The sequence below is a fragment of the Chrysochloris asiatica genome, unplaced genomic scaffold, assembly GCF_000296735.1.
Source record: "Chrysochloris asiatica unplaced genomic scaffold, ChrAsi1.0 scaffold00006, whole genome shotgun sequence".
NCBI classification, from domain to species: Eukaryota; Metazoa; Chordata; class Mammalia; order Afrosoricida; family Chrysochloridae; genus Chrysochloris; species Chrysochloris asiatica.
In genome coordinates, this window is record NW_006408524.1 from 24,457,677 (window position 1) to 24,474,190 (window position 16,514).

The following is a 16,514-nucleotide window of genomic DNA, read 5'->3' on the forward strand; positions in this document are numbered from 1 at the left end:
GCCATACTGGGACTCCTAGTACCCTTTGATCTGGGCTCATTGTTGGTGACTCTCAGGGCTCCTACCAAGGACTTACCTAGATGGAAAGGAATTTCTTTAGTAGAAGTGTCCTTTCACTTTCTAAGAGAGCCTCTGAAATTGAGGACCTCACAGCTTACTGCAGGCCCTTAAGATCTAGAGGGATGGAGTCTGAGGGATGGAAGGAGCAGCATGGCAGACACTGTTTTGCATTTTAAGGAATGAACAGATGGGTCTCTCTCTTTTTTTCCCCCTCCTTATATAAGCTTCATTTTATTAAGTGTGGTTGAAACAGAAACTCTGGCACTTCAAGAATTGGACCAAGATGGCCTAGAAAGATTTCTGGCCCACCCTAAGCGTTCAAGACAACAGCTGGATATCAAATGACCTTACCTGAAGGAATGGTACAAACGAAAGAACTGAAGTAGGATGGTTTGGTACATTTTGTAGAAAGGTAAAGGTAAACCAAACATGCATGTGGCTGTCTTGGTGGCCCAGGAAGTCACGCCTGTGGCCATGGAAAAGTCAGGCTAAAGCTCAGCTGTCTCCATCGCTGTCTCCCAGGGTGTACTTGTCAAAGAGATACGCTGCCAGGCCAGAATCCGGGGGCCTTCATCTTGTGCAAGTTAGTTATATAGTCACCCAATTATTTAATGGATTTCACCTGCTGGTCCAGGTAATGCATTTCAATGAAGTGTCACAAGTGGGGGTCGTTCTTGTCAGTGGCCAGTTTGTGCAGTTCCAGTAGTGACTGATTCACGTTTTTTTCCAAGTGCAGTGCGCACTCCATTGCATTCAGCTCACTCTCCCAGTTATCCTGGTCTGGTTTCTTGATAGCAGGAAGATTCGACCACCTCGTTGGTTCTGCAGATTCATCATTTTCTCAGCATGTTCCTGCTCCTCATGAGATTGGTGCAGAAAACATATGTCAAAATTCTTCAAAGCCACATCATGGCAGTCGAAGTAGTAAGACATGGACAGGTAGACGTAGGAGGCGTAGAGCTCCAGGTTAATCTGGCGGTTGATGGCGGCCTCCAAGTCCTGGTTGTAGTATCTGGCACACCTGCGAGAGGAATGTTGTCGTCATGGCGGTGGTGGAGGAGAGGTGCATGGTGCCTTAGGGCATCAGAGGGCGTTAGGGTTAGGTTAGGGTTAGGGTTGGGCTGGAGGTGGTGGAGGGTGATGGGGAGCGGCTGGTTGGGGGAGGCTGGCGAGCACAGGGTTCCATTAAAGCACTGTTGAAGCAGAAGATGGTGGCGACTCTGCGAAGAACATATCTAAGTAACTTATTCTTGATAACAATCCAGATTAGAGAATTATGACTTCCAACATTTTCTATTCTCATCTCCATATTTTATTGAGCTCTGCTTTTCTGGCATAAAAAGAGGACTAGTTTCTTGTTTTTGAGTGTCAGTATCTGAGTATTGTTGTTGTTGTTAGGTGCCATTGAGTTGGTGTTGATTCATAGAAACCTTATGCACAGCAGAATGAAACACTGCCCGATCCTGGACCAACCCCACTATTGTTGCGGGCCTTGAACCCATTGATGCTGCCACTTGGCCAATCCATCTTTCTGGGGGTCTTCCTTGAAAGGTTTTTATGTAACATGTGCATTCCCTTGGAATTTGACAGAAAAACCCTTACCTCTTCCCTCAAGAATTATTTGTGGCAAGCCCACCTTAGAGCTCAAAATAAAAATATTGACCGTATCTCATTGTAGACTACTAAGATGTTTCATTACCTTCTGAATATAAGTATTGAAAGAGAAAGTAACAAATTATTTTGTAATTAGGTAACATTGAGTGTGTTCTGACTCAGAGCAACCCATGCGTAATAGCACACTGCCCAATCCTGCGCTATCCTCATAATTGTTGTTGTGTTGGAGCCCATTGTTGCTGCCACTGTGTCAATCCATTTGTTGTGGGACTTCCTCTTTTTCGTTGACTCTCCACTTTTCTAAGCATGATGCTATTTTTCTCTAGGAATTGATCCCTCCTGACAGTATGTTCAAAATACTAGAGACTTAGAGGTCTCACCATCCTGGCTTCTAAGGAACTTTCTGATTGTACTTCCTCCAAGATAGATTTGTATGTTCTTCTGGCTACCCATGGTACTTTAAATATTCTCCTCCAACACTGTAACTCAGATGCATTCTTTCTTCTGCAGTCTTCCTTATTCATTGTCCATTTATTGTTATAGGATCTGGTAGGTTTTTGTGATTTCTTACCCTATTCATACACAAAGTAGTAAGATACTTGACTGCTTGAAATTTTCAAGAATGACATATGAAATTGCTTTATGTAAAAGATGTATGTATTTAGAATTTGATTTAGAAACTGATAATGTCACATGGAAAATTGACATGTGAGTACTTCTAGTTCCTAATGTTTAGGTTACACAATATATTTGGAGTCCTGGTGTGGCACTGTGGGTTAATGCTCTGGACTGCAGTGTTGGTTTGAACTGCAAGGTTGGCAGTTCAAGTTCACTAGCCTCTCCTTGTAAACCCTATACAGGGTCTCTGTGTGTCAGAACCAACTGGACTGCACTTAACAATAACAACAGCAACACTATATTTGGCTTCCCATTCTTTCACCTTCATCAGCTGCACATCAAAGACACAAAGAAAATGTCATGTAAATTTCTTACACAGTAGAAGCAGAGGAATTCCCATCCTCAAGATGCTTATACAATTACTTCACATTTTCTAGTAGATAATATCCTTAATTTCTAAGGCATACTTAAATCACTCTTCAGAGAAACCTTCTGTTATCTGACTGATAGTCCTTTGTCTATTTTAAACAAAGAAAGGAGTTCAGAGGAACTTTTGTGACAATTGGGGTGATGGATTCTTTCTACCAGAGGATGATTTTGAGTCAAAGAATGAGCTCCCTCATCTCTTCTAACCTCCTTTGTTGCTGACTGGCTGGCCAGCTGTATTAAGGTATATATGTGAGAGAAAGTGGAAGTGCCTTGGGGGAGAGAAAGATGACAGGACAGATGCCCACATGTGCATGCACAATACAGAGATAGGAACTGAGGAAGGACAGCAACTCTCCTGTACCATATGTTCATTGCTACTACTGAAGTAGAAATGAAGGTTGAAAATGAGCGAGGGCCTTGATGCTTATTGCTATATCTGTCTTGTATAAGTAAAGTTTCCATACAACTTCTCACAACTGGACAATAAATAACATTATGGTAAATGGAGAAAAAAGATTGAAGTCGTCAAAGATTTAATTTTGCTTGGATCCACTATCAACACTCAATGGAAGCAGCAGTCAAGAAATCAAACAGTGTACTGCATTAGGCACATCTGCTGCACAAGACCTCTTTAATGTATTCAAGAGCAAAGGGTGTTAGTTTGAGGACTAATGTGTGTCTGACTCAATTCATAGTGTTTTCGGTCACCTCCTATGCATGTGAAAATTGGACAGTGAATAAAGAAGAGCATAGAAGAATTGATGCATTTGAGTTATGGTGTTGGAGAAGAATATTGAAAGTACCATGGATTGCCAGAAGATCAAATAAATCTGTGTTGAAACAAGTACAGCCAAAATGCTTCTTAGAAACCAAAATGGCGAGATTTCATCTCTCATGCTTCAGACGTGTTATCTGGAGGTATCAGTCCCTGGAGAATGATACCATGCTTGGTAAAGTGGAGGGTCTGTGAAAAAGAGGAAGACCCCCAGCAAGATGGATTGGCATAGTGGTAGCAGCAACAGACTCAAGTGTAACAATTATGAGGATGGCCTAGTACCGAGCATTGTGTTATTCTGTGGTACCTAGGGTCACTATGGGGCTTGAGGTATTTTTTTCTAGGGGATTTTGTTGTCCACTAAATCACATGTGAATTCTTTTGTTGGGCTTCCCACCCTCTTGTTGTACAAGAATGTTTTTCTTAATCAAAGCATATACCAAAAAGTATGCTGCTCAGGAATCCAAACTGGAGGAACCCATGAGAAATGTGTCTGTTCCCAGGACTGTTGGGTTTTGCCCTTTCCCCCTCAGTTCCTTTCACGCTCTCTAAAGTAAACAGTAGATTTGATTCCATAGAAACTGTATCTGTATGTATATAAGAAACTAAGTCTTTATTTTAGGTAGTGACCCTTTTTTTTTTTGTCATTTGCATACAAGCATTAGGTTTCATTCAGTCTATTGTTATAGACCCACATTAAGAAGTGTGTCCTATTTGGACTGTTCAAGCTACTTTTACCTTTTGGTTTGAATGATGTGCCTTTGTGATTTTGATTTATTTATTTTTTAAAGGTAGTGTCTTCTCCAGCAGATGTAGCTGAAAAAGCTGACAGAATTATTACAATGCTTCCCACCAGTCTGAATGCAATAGAAGTTTATTCTGGAGCAAATGGAATTCTAAAGTATGTATTTCTCAATGGATATTGTTTTATAATGTTCATGGATTTTATATCTGTTAGAACTGTTAGAAAATTTCAGTTATGTTTGTTAAACCTATTCTACACTGTCTTCTAATTTCTTAAAGTGAATGATGTGGTTTCTCTCTCATACAGATTTTGTTCTTCCACTAACATTCAGTATGTGACTGTGTTCTTCCTCCACTAACCCACTTTGGAGAAATAATGTTTTGCTCCTGTTTCTTGCCTTTAACTCTTTCATAGTATTTTGCAGTTTTCTTTGTATAGGTCCTTTGTTTCTCTGGTTATATTTATTCCTAAATATTTCATCCTTTGGGCGGCTATTGTAAATGGTATTGCTTTCCGAATTTCCTTTTTGTGCTGTCATTATTAGTATAGAGGAATCCAACTGATTTTTGTATGTTGATCTTGTATCCTGCAACTTTGCTGAATCTTCCAGTAATGTCTAGTAGTTCTTTTGCTGAGTCTTTGGGGTGTCCTATGTATAGGATCATATCATCTGCAAATAGAGTTTTCCTTCCTCTCTGCCAATTTGAATGCCTTTAATTTCCCTATCCTGCCGGCACATAACAACAACAACAACAACAACATCCTGCCTTATAGCTCTGGCTACAACTTCTAACATAATATTGAATAGGAATGATGACAAAGGGCATCCTTTTATCTGGTTCCTGTTCACAAAGGGAAGACTTTCAGTTTCTCTCCATTGAGAGTGATGGTTGTTGTTGGTGTTGTCTATATGCTCTTAATAATGCTGAAGAATTTCCCTTCAATTCCTACTTTGTTGAGTGTTTTTATCAAGAATGGATATTGGATTTTGTAAAATGTCTTTTCTGTATCAATTGATATGATCATGTGGTTCTTTTCTGTTTTTTAAAATTTTATATGGCGATTACATTGATTGTTTTTCTAATATTGATCTAATATTGCATCCCTGATATGAATCCTGCCTTTAACTCCTTTCTTTACACTTACCCTTTCACTGATATCAGGGTTAATGGATTTTTAAAGCTTGCATTTTAAACTAGAATACTTGTATGTACAGTTTTTCCAGTGGTTTATAGAAAGTCAGGAAGAGGATTCCATGAAAAAGAAAACCAAACTTAGGAGACAGCACCAATACTTGATACTTTAATATATAATGAAACCTGGGAGATTGGGAATTTGATGGTCTGCCTAGTTTTTTAGGGTCTTGTACATTTTTTGCTTCTGACTAGCTGCAGCTTACTGCTTTTCTGTTGCTCTCTCTTGGTGGAAAAGATTAGAATTTTCATTTTTATACAGGCTTCCACCTTATGTAGTTTCCAGCTTTCGCAGGTGTTACCTGGGAAAAATCACTGGCTGTCTTCTGGGTTAGTGTATCTGTAGTATAAGCTTTGGAAAACTCAAATGAAAGGTTAACAGCCATTTCCTATTTTTATTTTGCTCTGGAGCTCTGGTAGCGTAGTGGTTATGAATTGGGCTGTGAGCCGCAAGGTCAGCAGTTCGAAACTACCAGCGGTTCTGCGGGACAAAAATGAGGTGGTCTGATCCTGTAAAGATTTACAGCCTCGGAAACCCTGTGTAGGGGCACTATGAGTCGGAACCGACTCCATGGCACATAACAACAACAACTGTGAGTCTTTAGGTTAATTGCTGCTTATTGCCAAAGCCTTATGGTTTTATTAGGATCACAGTGGTTGAATTTCCAACTTGCTTTTCTGTTCTTGATTTCTATTTCGAACTTGTTTTGTTACTGGATTTCTGCAAAGAGCTAAACTAAATGGATAGGCCCTGTGGACTGATGAAGGACTAAGAGAAATTTAATTTTGTGAAACTAATATGTGGCATTTTAGGTTTTTGGAAATTGAGCTGTTTTGGAAAACAAACTTGGAAGCAAAAGACACTTGGAGATTAGGCACAAAATTGATAAGATCAATGTTTAGATTCCACCCTTCTGGTTGAAAACTCTTACTTTGGATGGAATCCACAACCCACAGAGTGTGTGGTCTTGAGAAGTGCTAGCCACCTCATTATGTAGTCTTTTCCAATTCTGGCCCTTGCCCTACCTCTTGGGAAAAAGATACTAAAAGCTCGTTTGAGGACATGGCCCTGCATTTACTAATATCCTGTACTGAGGAATATGGTACCTGGCTACCAGAACAATCTTGGCCAAGGAGTGCTTTGGAAAAATTTGCCTTTACATTGAACTGTAATTTGCTTTTCATGGGTTGTTGTTGTTGTTAAGTGCTGTCGAGTCTATTCCGACCCATAGCGACCCTGTGTAGGGTTTCCAAGGAGCAGCTGGTAAGCTTGAACCACCGACCTTGCAGTTCAAACGACTTTGCAGTCTGACGCATTAGCCCACAGCGCCACATCATGGGTGGTTCATTTTAATTCCCCAAAATCATTTCTCCATTCACAATACATGCGTAATTTTTAAAGGCAATTTCTCATTTGTTTTAAAGACTTAAGATCTTTAAAATATTTGTATCACAGAAGGCTAATAAACTGAGTCCTTATTATTTTAGTAACATGATATGAGACGCTACATATCGAGCATGCTGTTTCTTTTCTGTGGAATATACCCGTGCGTTGCATTTGAACTTGATGGATTCATTCGTCTAAATTTGTTTAAACCATTTTGTGTTTTATTTTTCTTTATGTTGTTGTTGTTAGGTGTTGTAAAGTCTGGTCTGATTCAGAGTGACCCCTGTATAGGATTTAAATTTTCACGGGAGCAGAAAGCTGAGTATTTTTCCCATGCTGCAGCTGGCAGGTTCAAACCATGAACCTTCTGGTTTGCAGTCTGGTGCTTATCCTATGGCACCATTGTGATTTTATTTCTATTTTTAGTAGTCTGTCCTCTCCACTCCCATTTCAGTCTTTATTTTCAGTGTTACTTTTCTAATCATAACTGATTATATGTTGTTTATGTTCTTAGATCTATAGTAAGAACTTTGGGAAATTTGAATTAAAGGTTACAATAGCCATGGAAACCCTATACAAGGTCACTATGATTTGTAACCGACTCAGTGGCACTTAACAACAATAGCCCTTTAAATCAATTATAATTTGGGTCAGAGTTTCCTAATCAGTGAAGGTAGACACTGCCTTCTAGATAATAAGGTGTGGTGCTGTCAGATCAGCACTGGGCTGCTTCATCACAGGTCAGTGGTTCAAACCTACCAGCTGCTCCTCAGAAACCCTATACAGTTAGAACTGACTTGACAGTGCTTAATAACACCAACATGTAGGTGTATGGAATCCTGGTGTGGTGCTGTAGGATAAGCATTGAACTGCTTATTCAATGCTTCAAACCCACCAGCCTCTCATCTGAAACCCTATTCATGGTCTCTTTGACAGATCCTATTCAGTGGCACTTAACAACATCTAGGTATATGTTCTGTACTTAAAAGTACAAACAAAAGAAGTTTTACTATAGAAATGCCATTTAAATGTTGATGTAAATATGATATGATGGAAAGACTGCTTCCCTTTACACACACACACACACACACACGCACACACACGCACGTAGATGTCAAAAAGTATTGCTACTAGATTGCAGTTTAGACATGCACGGGCTTACTCCAGTGATCAGTAAGATGACTGCAGTCAAATTCTCTCTGTAATACTCTTATCTTCAAAAAAAGGTCCAGTCAAAACAGCAACTTCCAGTCGGATCTACTGGGCCAATTAAATTCAAGACAGAGGGGTCAGCTTAGAAAGTTATGGTTACTGCTTTTTGGGACTCTTTAAATTTTGATAGATTTTCTCGCACGACAGAGGACAATCATGGGTTCTTATTAAGAAGTTTAAAGAAAATGGAAAACTGTATTGTTGACAGAAGGGCCTGGAAAGTTGTGCCCAGAAAATTTTCCCTTCACAATGTACCTGCTGGTTCTCTGAGGGTAGTGAGGACTGCTCTCTGAGAATTTCAGTGGGAGACCTTATCCTACAGCTTTGAACTTGTCCCTTTCTGATGTATTTTTGTTCCTCAAACTCAAAGAACATTGAAAAGGAACATAATTTGAGCCCCCTCTTGAGGATGCAGTACTGTTTGGACATGGTATAAATTGAAGAGCACAGAAGTTTTCAGGGAAAGGTTATAGAGATGGAAACACTGCCTTCAGAAGTGTACAGACCTAGATGGAGGGTATGTGGAGATACAATAGCATCACATTTGGTATTTTTGTTAATTAAGGTTTTTATAGCAGTAATTTTTGACTTACCCATGTGTATGTGCTTATGTGTGTGTCTATATGCCACACACAAGAGGGGACTCCACAAAGTTTGTGGGAAATGGAATTGAAAGATAAACTTTTTGCTCGAACTTTTTGAAGCCCCCTCATGTGTGTATGTGTATGTATTTGTGTGTATGGTTGCTAAGTGGTGTTGAGTCGTTGCTGACTCATAGCAACCTGTTTTACATATATATATGGAAGCACAGTGACTTTAGGTGGTGGTTCGAGCCCACCGCTGTTGATGATACTTTCTGTTTCTGCGAAAGATTTACCTCCTCAGAAATCCTATACAGGGGCGTTCTGATTCGAAATCTACTTGACGGTGCTTAATGATTGTATGTATCTCAAGGAAAGGAGTCTTTATAGTACCCAGAGAATAAAAGAACGTGATCTGGCTATGAGGTTTCCAGGTTCATTTTTCTTTCTACTTGTCTGATTTCTTGTTTTGTCTTTACTTGTGCTTTTTTGACTATGCAAAGGCTTTTGATTGTGAGGATCATGATAAGCTATGGACAACATTGCGAAGTATAAATATTCCAGAACACTTAATTGTGCTCATGAGGAATCTGTACATGGACCAAGAGGCAGTTGTTCGAACAGGACATGGGAACACTGAATGTTTTAAAATTAAGAAAGATGTACGACAGAGTTATATTCTTTCACCATACTTATTCAACCTGTGTGCTGAGCAAATAATACAAGAAGTTGGGCTCCCTTAAGAAATATGTGGCATCAGGATTGGAGGAAGACTCATTAACAACCTGCGATATGCAGATGATACAACCTTGTTTGCTGAAAGTGAAGAGAACTTAAAATGTTTACTGATGAAGATCAAAGAGCACAGCGTTTGGTATGGATTGCATCTCAATGTATAGAAAACAAAAATCCTCACCACTGGACCAATAAATAACATTCTTATCAATGGAGAAAAGATTGAAGTTGTCAAGGACTTCATTTGTCTTGGCTCAACTATCAACACTTATGGAAGCAGCAGTCAAGAAATCAAATGATGTATTGCATTAGGCAAATCTGCTGCACAAGACCTTTTTAAAACGTTGAAGAGCAAAGATGTCAGCTTGAGGACTAAGGTGTGCCTGGACCCAAGCCACGGTATTTTCAATAACCTCATATGCATGTGAAAGTTGGACAGTAAATAAGGAAGACCATAGAAGAATTGATGCATTTGAATTATGGTGTTGGAGGAGAATATTGAAAGTGCCATGGGTTGCCTGTAGAACCAACAGATCTGTGTTGGAAGAAGTGCAGCCAGAGTGTTCCTTGGAGGCCCAGATGGCCAAACTTCGTCTCTCATACTTTGGACATATTGTGAGGAGGGACCAGTTGCTGGAGAAGGATATCATGTTTGATAAGATGGAGGGTCAGAGAAAAAGAGGGAGACACCTAGCAAGATAGATTGGCAAAGTGGCAGCCTCAGTGGACTCAAGCGTGGCAACAATAGTGAGGTTGGCCCAGGATCGGGCAGTGTTTCAATTCTGCTGTGCATAAGGTCGCTAAGGGTCGGCACTGACTCAATGGCACCTAACAACAACAACAGCATGCCACCCTGAAGCAAATGGTTCGCTTTCAATTGCTTATGTTTATTCTATCTAGTGGAAATAAGATTTGCAATACTATTTGTTAAATACAAAAAATTACTTTGTAAAGATCCAGCTATTTTGCAAACAAATTGAGTCCTATCCAATAGCCTTTTTAAAGTTTATCAGTGCTTTAAATTGCATACATCTTTTGCTTTCCTGATGATGTCATGGCTAATATGCCCTTCACCTAAAGCCAGAATTTAAACCATTTAATAGATTAAAAAATTCATTTGAAAGAGTTTGAGTTTACTTTGAACTTTAATTGATCAAGCAGTCTTGACAAATAATGGTTCTAAATACTAAATCAAAGACTTCATCTGGTAGCTTTTTATAGATTTTGATTCTATAAGTGATTATATGAAATGTTTGTTCAGAGTTGTAAACCATAAATATTTTCATTAATATACTTAGGAACGTGAAGAAAGGCTCATTATTAATAGATTCCAGCACTATTGATCCTGCAGTTTCAAAAGAATTAGCTAAAGAAGTTGAGAAAATGGGAGCAGTTTTCATGGATGCCCCTGTTTCTGGAGGTAAGTGGTAGCTGAAATATATCTATCTGTCTGTCTGTCTTATCTATCTATCTGGAGTCCTGGTGTGGCGTTGTGGGTTAATGAGCCAGACTGAAAAGCCATTTGAACTGCAAGGTCAGTGGTTCAAGCTCACCAGCTGCTCCTTAGAAACCCTATACAGGGTCTCTATGAATCGGAATGGACTAAACAGCACTTTACAACAACAACAACATCTATCTATCTATCTATCTATCTATCTATCTATCTATCTATCTACACACCTACTTCTGATTGTCAAAAGTAGCAATTATGGTTTATGGTACTTACCACGTTTCCAGTTATGTTTGGACTTGTTGCAAAATTCCTAATTTCCTTACTAAAGATAAAAACAAACCAAAACTGATTTACGTTATTTAGTACTGGTTTGAAATTGAGATTAAAATATTTAAGAGGTGTGAATTTTTGGTTCAAAATGTTCAACGTAGAAATAAATCAATTCCTAGGAAAACTTACCAGGATTGATTCAAGAAATAATTAGCTTGAATTATCCTGTAACTGTTAAAGAAACTGAATAGTGGTAAGAATAAGGAATCTTTCCATTGAGGAAATATTGGACCCTGATGGTTCTAAAAGTGAGTGTTACCAGAAGTCCAAGGAGCAGATCGTCTCACTTTTGTGCAGACTTTTCCAGATGATGGTGAAGAATTCTTTCCTAGCTTGGTGTGTAAGACTTACATAGCTCTGATGCATAAACTGATGAAACATTATGAGAGAGAAAAATTACAAGTTTATTGCAATCATGAGTATGGAAGTAAAAAGTATAAAAAAGGTATTAACAAGCCAAATCCAACCATGTGTAAAATAGATTGAACATGCCACCAAGTTTTGTTTGTGTTATGTATGCACAGATGGCTTAATATTAGAAAATTCACATGTATGGTTCACTATGTTATTATGTCGTGTTAATTTTGTATAACACGTTTATATGTTTTATGATACTTAGTCATTTCCAAATTTTCTAAAATTACTATGTAGTTAGAAAATATATACATTACATATATACTTTAGCAGTATAGCAATAGACAATGGGATAGCAACTTTATTCTAATTACACAAAACTTGATTATGGCATTTGAAAGTAAAAAGTAGCCCAATATAATAACTCCATTTAAATTTTTCATAAGGAACTTAATTGTCCTGTTGTAAGGGTATTTCTGCCAACCTCATGGTCAGCAGTTCGAAACTACTACTGGTTCTGTGGGAGAAAGATGAGACGTTCTCCTCCTATAAAGATTTACAGCCTCGGAAACCTTATGCAGGGTCACTATGAGTCGGAACCGACTCCATGGTACTTACCAACAAAAACAAGAAGGGTAGTTTGGAATCCTGGTCTGGCACTGAAGGATAAGTTGTTGTTGTTATGTGGCTTGGTAAGCAGAGTGTGAGTTGAGCGTCAGCCCCTATCACTCCTGTGTCTGGATACGCTTGTGCAGTACATATGAGATACGGTACCATCACGTAGTTGTTCTGTAGAGCTCGTTGATTTTAACTACTGTGTAGTATTCTTCTATAGGAATACACCCCCTTCTATTTCTCTTTTCTACTGTGATGTACACTGGATTATTTCCATTTAAAAAATATTACTCATGTTCATATGCATTATGAAAGTATGCCTTTTTTGTCTATATTTCCCAAGCACAATGCTGAAAACATAGTTGAGCTTCAATAAATGTTTAAAAACTTGGCTTGAGTTCAGTTGAAAAAACGGTCATATGAGATAAACAGACAAGTAGTGATAGTCCCATTTTACCAAGGATGGAAGTAGCACCCCGAGATGTTCATTAACTTACCTCAAGATTACAGAGTTGATCCTGGGCAGAAGTGAAGACTTGTATGATGTTCTTTTGAAGGAGCCTTGGTGGCGTAGTGATTCATTAATCAGCTACTTACCAGAAAGTCAGCAGTTTGAACTCACCAGTGGCCTTGCAGGAGAAAGATGTGGCAATCAGCTTCCATAAAGATTGACAGCCTTGGAAGCCCGATGAGGCAGCTGTACTCCGATGGGGTTGCTATGAGTCGGAATTCACTCAGTAGCTGTGGGTGGGTTATGGTGGTGTTTGTTTCATATTCCCCCGGCATTAGGAAACACTGTTTTCTATGTTGTTGTTGTTATTAAGTGCCATCAAGTCAGTTCTGACTCATAGCAAGCCTATATAGGGTTTCCAAGGAGCAGCTAGTGGGTTTGAACCACTGTACTTGCGGTTAGCAGTCCAATGCTTAACCAGTTTATTCCAAGAGGAAAATAAAGATGGCTAAATAGAAGGATGTCCTTTAAGTGATAAAATCATTCTCATTATTTGCTTAAGATAGTTCACAGTTAGTACATTGTTGTGTGCAGTGTAGTCACTTCCTACTTACAGTGACCTAGGTAGCTTTTCCGAGGAGCAGCTGTAGGTTAAAACCACTGACCTTAAGGTTAGCAGTCCACTGTGTATCCTAAGTGTCCCACCAGGACCCCACTAGTCGGTATAGTATACTGTTAACAGTAAAGCCCCTCAATGAGTCACCCCTCTCTGAATCCACAACCTCTATCTACTCTTCACATCGGCTCTCGGCTTGGCCCTGTGACTTGGTCTGGCATGTGACACATTAGCCAATCAATGTTACACAAGGAAAAGCTTCAAAAGTACTTTGTACATTGAAGCTTGCCCTCTCTTCTTGCTGGGAACTCTTCTGCTGCCGTATAAAGAAAACTTGTCTAGTCCGCTGGAGACATGTTGTACCTATCACCAAGTGTTGGAATGAGGTCGTCTTAGCTATCCAGTTCCAGTTGAGATGACTGCAACTGCATTAGGGACCTCAGACTCGATCGGCAGATGAACTGCCCAGCTAGCCCAGGCTAAATTGCTCAGCTGTACAATTGTGAGCAATAAAGTCATCGACGAGTTTTGGGGTGGATATAATACAGTGTATACAGTACTGTACAGAACGCTCCTTGGAAGCAAGACTGGGAAGACTTCATGTCACACACTTTGGACCGAGCTCCTGGAGTCATGCTCGGTAAAGTTACAGGATCAGCAAAAAAGGGGAAGACACCCAACGAGATGGATTGGCACAGTGGCTGCAACAGTGTGCTTAAGCATAGCCACGAATGCTGAGGATGGCACAGGACTGGGCAGTGTTTCTGTTGTACACGGGGTCACTATGAATTAGGACCAACGCAACAAACCTAACAACAAAAACAGTAACAGCAGACAGCAGTAGGCAACATGCATCCAATATAACTGCTATTTCCGTAATTATGAAAAAGTGTTTAATGCTATTTATAGTATCAGTGTACTGTGTCTTGTTAGTATAAATGTTATAAATTTTGAAGAATTACTGTAATACAATTAACATGAAGGTTAGCTTTAATGCCAAAGTTAAGTTGCTTGGGTGAGGTTTTATTATGTCAGTGTATAAGTTATTGTATTTGCTGTAAATTCTTCTCTGGCTTATATCTCTGCATTTCTGATTATGAAGGAGAGTGTTTGAGTAGATGGTATCTAAATAACTACCTTGGTGAGTTGATGTAAGATGTAGAAAAGTAAATTCATGAAAATTCAGTAAAAGTAGTTGTGGTGTTCTAATGGACTGTGGGGTCAAATAGTAATTAAGTCTTTCTTTTGCTAGGAGTTGATTTTTTTTTTTATTAGAGGAGACTGTATCAATATATTAGTTCTACTTTGTTATTTTATAATTGAATATTATAAATTGAAGTACAAAGATGGTTTGTCTAGTGTTCTCCAACTTGGTAGTAAATCTAATTTCCTAACTCACTCTTAGGTTCTCTACACACTCTGTAAGACCTTCTTCCCGGAGTCCTACCCTATGGTAGCCTTCTGTTTTTTTCATACCAGTTTCCTACTAATGATTCCATTCTAACAGTTTTCTGTATCACAGTGGCTGGCCTCCTATGTACATCTGCTTGTTGATAGTTACTGACATGCGTTGAAACCATGAGGGGTCTTTCCTTATTTTCTAACTCTGAGAGACTGGTTTCTAATCTGGAAGAAGCCTAATGTTTTTGTTCTAAAGACGAAATGGCTAAGAATCCATTATTCTTCAATCTGGAAAACCCAGGAGAGACCAGGTCAGTTCTCTTTTTTAAAGCCCATTTGGGGATGTTCACCTGACTCTCTGGGTTCTTTTGTTCTGTGGATGGATTGGAATTGAAGTGGAGTTTTTTTGAGTCTTTTCTGTTTGGGTTCCATCTGCTTGATGCGGTTTTATCCAATCAACCTCTCTAGGAGGAATGAGTAAAGTGATCATCCTGCCATGTCCCTATTTGGGGATAGAGAGAGTATTAACAAAAAAATAATGTGTTTGATTCTGACTAGGACAGGATCTGTTCAGAGGTATCAGGACCTGAAAGGTGTCCTGGTGTGACGCTGTAGGATAAAGCACTGAATTGTAGGATCTGTGGTTCAAACCCACTAGCCACTCCTTGGAAGCCCTCTACAGGGTCCTTATGAATCAGAACTGACTCCACAGCACTTGACAACAACAACATACCTAAAAGGAGAGAGATTAGAGGAATGTGTTCTGTAGCCATGGGAGGTTACTTCTAGTGCTTTTCTTCTGTGTTCCCATGGTACAGTATCCGTGCTAGTGCTGGCAGCACTGTGTTATAATTAGATTTTGCCTACTTTTTTCTGTAGACTCTGAAGAGGCCAGAGACCATACCTAATTCAACAGTGTCTCTATTGTTCAAGCATTAAACAAAGCAGAACTGATTGGATCAAGAATTTTTTGTATTTTTTCACTTCCAGATTAATAGTAAATATTTCCAGCCATCTTTCAGTTACCCCTCACTCCTACACTTCACTCCAGGTTACTTATCTTTAGATGATCTGCCTCTTTCTGAAATTAAACTGAATTAACTGCCTCCACATTGTTCATTCCATTATCAGTCAAGTAGTAAGTATGTACTGGGTTTAATATGCATTGCAATATTAAATGTTGCTGGGGAGTTAAGGTAAAAGCCGTGGGGATGAGATAGGAGAAGTAGAATCATATTCAGAAGAATTTAAAAAGAAAATCCTTACATTAGATTCAATAAGAATGCTTCCTTCACAGAGGTACCTTAGAAGAAAGACCTGGCCGTCTCCTTCTGAATAATCAGCCATTGAAACCCCTATGGAACAAATTCTGCTCTTATACCATGGAGGTTCCATGAGTTGGAGTCAGGTTGAGGACAACTGGTTTTTAATTCGGAGCTCTGGTGGCAGTTCACACCTACCAGCCACTCCTCAAGAGAAAGATTAAACTTCCAGCTTTCGTAAATATTTATAACCTCGGAAACCCTATCCAGGAACCGACTCGACAGCAGTGAGTTTAGTTTTGAGTGGGACGATTTATAGGAAGAAAAGATGACTCTAAAAATTAAGGTCTACACTTCTTTCTTTAGTGAAATAGCTTATACTTAAAAAAATGTAGTTATGTAACGTACAAGACAATACACTGTTTTCCCTGTATGTTCTTATCTATCGCTCTTATATTGACAGCACCTTGAGCTCAGGGAGCATGCTTCATTTTCCCTTTCATGCGATAAACCTTTCTTGAGTGCCTCCTATGTGTTACTTATGTTCTAGGTACTTGAGTTTGGCCTTTAAAGGTATTTCAGTCTCTGTCTTAGAGAATTGAGGATTTAGTGGGAGATAGAGTAGACAAAAACAATTCCAGTGGTAAGTGCTGTGAAGGAAAACAAACACAAAGGGAAGAGTA

At 39.2% G+C, this 16,514-nt stretch overlaps 1 protein-coding gene across 1 annotated transcript in view; it reads left to right on the plus strand.

The window, feature by feature from the left end:
- Positions 1-16,514, plus strand: part of HIBADH (3-hydroxyisobutyrate dehydrogenase) — a 138,532-nt gene that overhangs the window by 20,598 nt on the left and 101,420 nt on the right. Inside the window, exons 3-4 of the mRNA XM_006832184.1 lie at positions 4,288-4,397; positions 10,648-10,769. Of these exons, the coding sequence (XP_006832247.1) occupies positions 4,288-4,397; positions 10,648-10,769 (232 nt within the window). The remainder of the gene's footprint in view (positions 1-4,287; positions 4,398-10,647; positions 10,770-16,514) is intronic.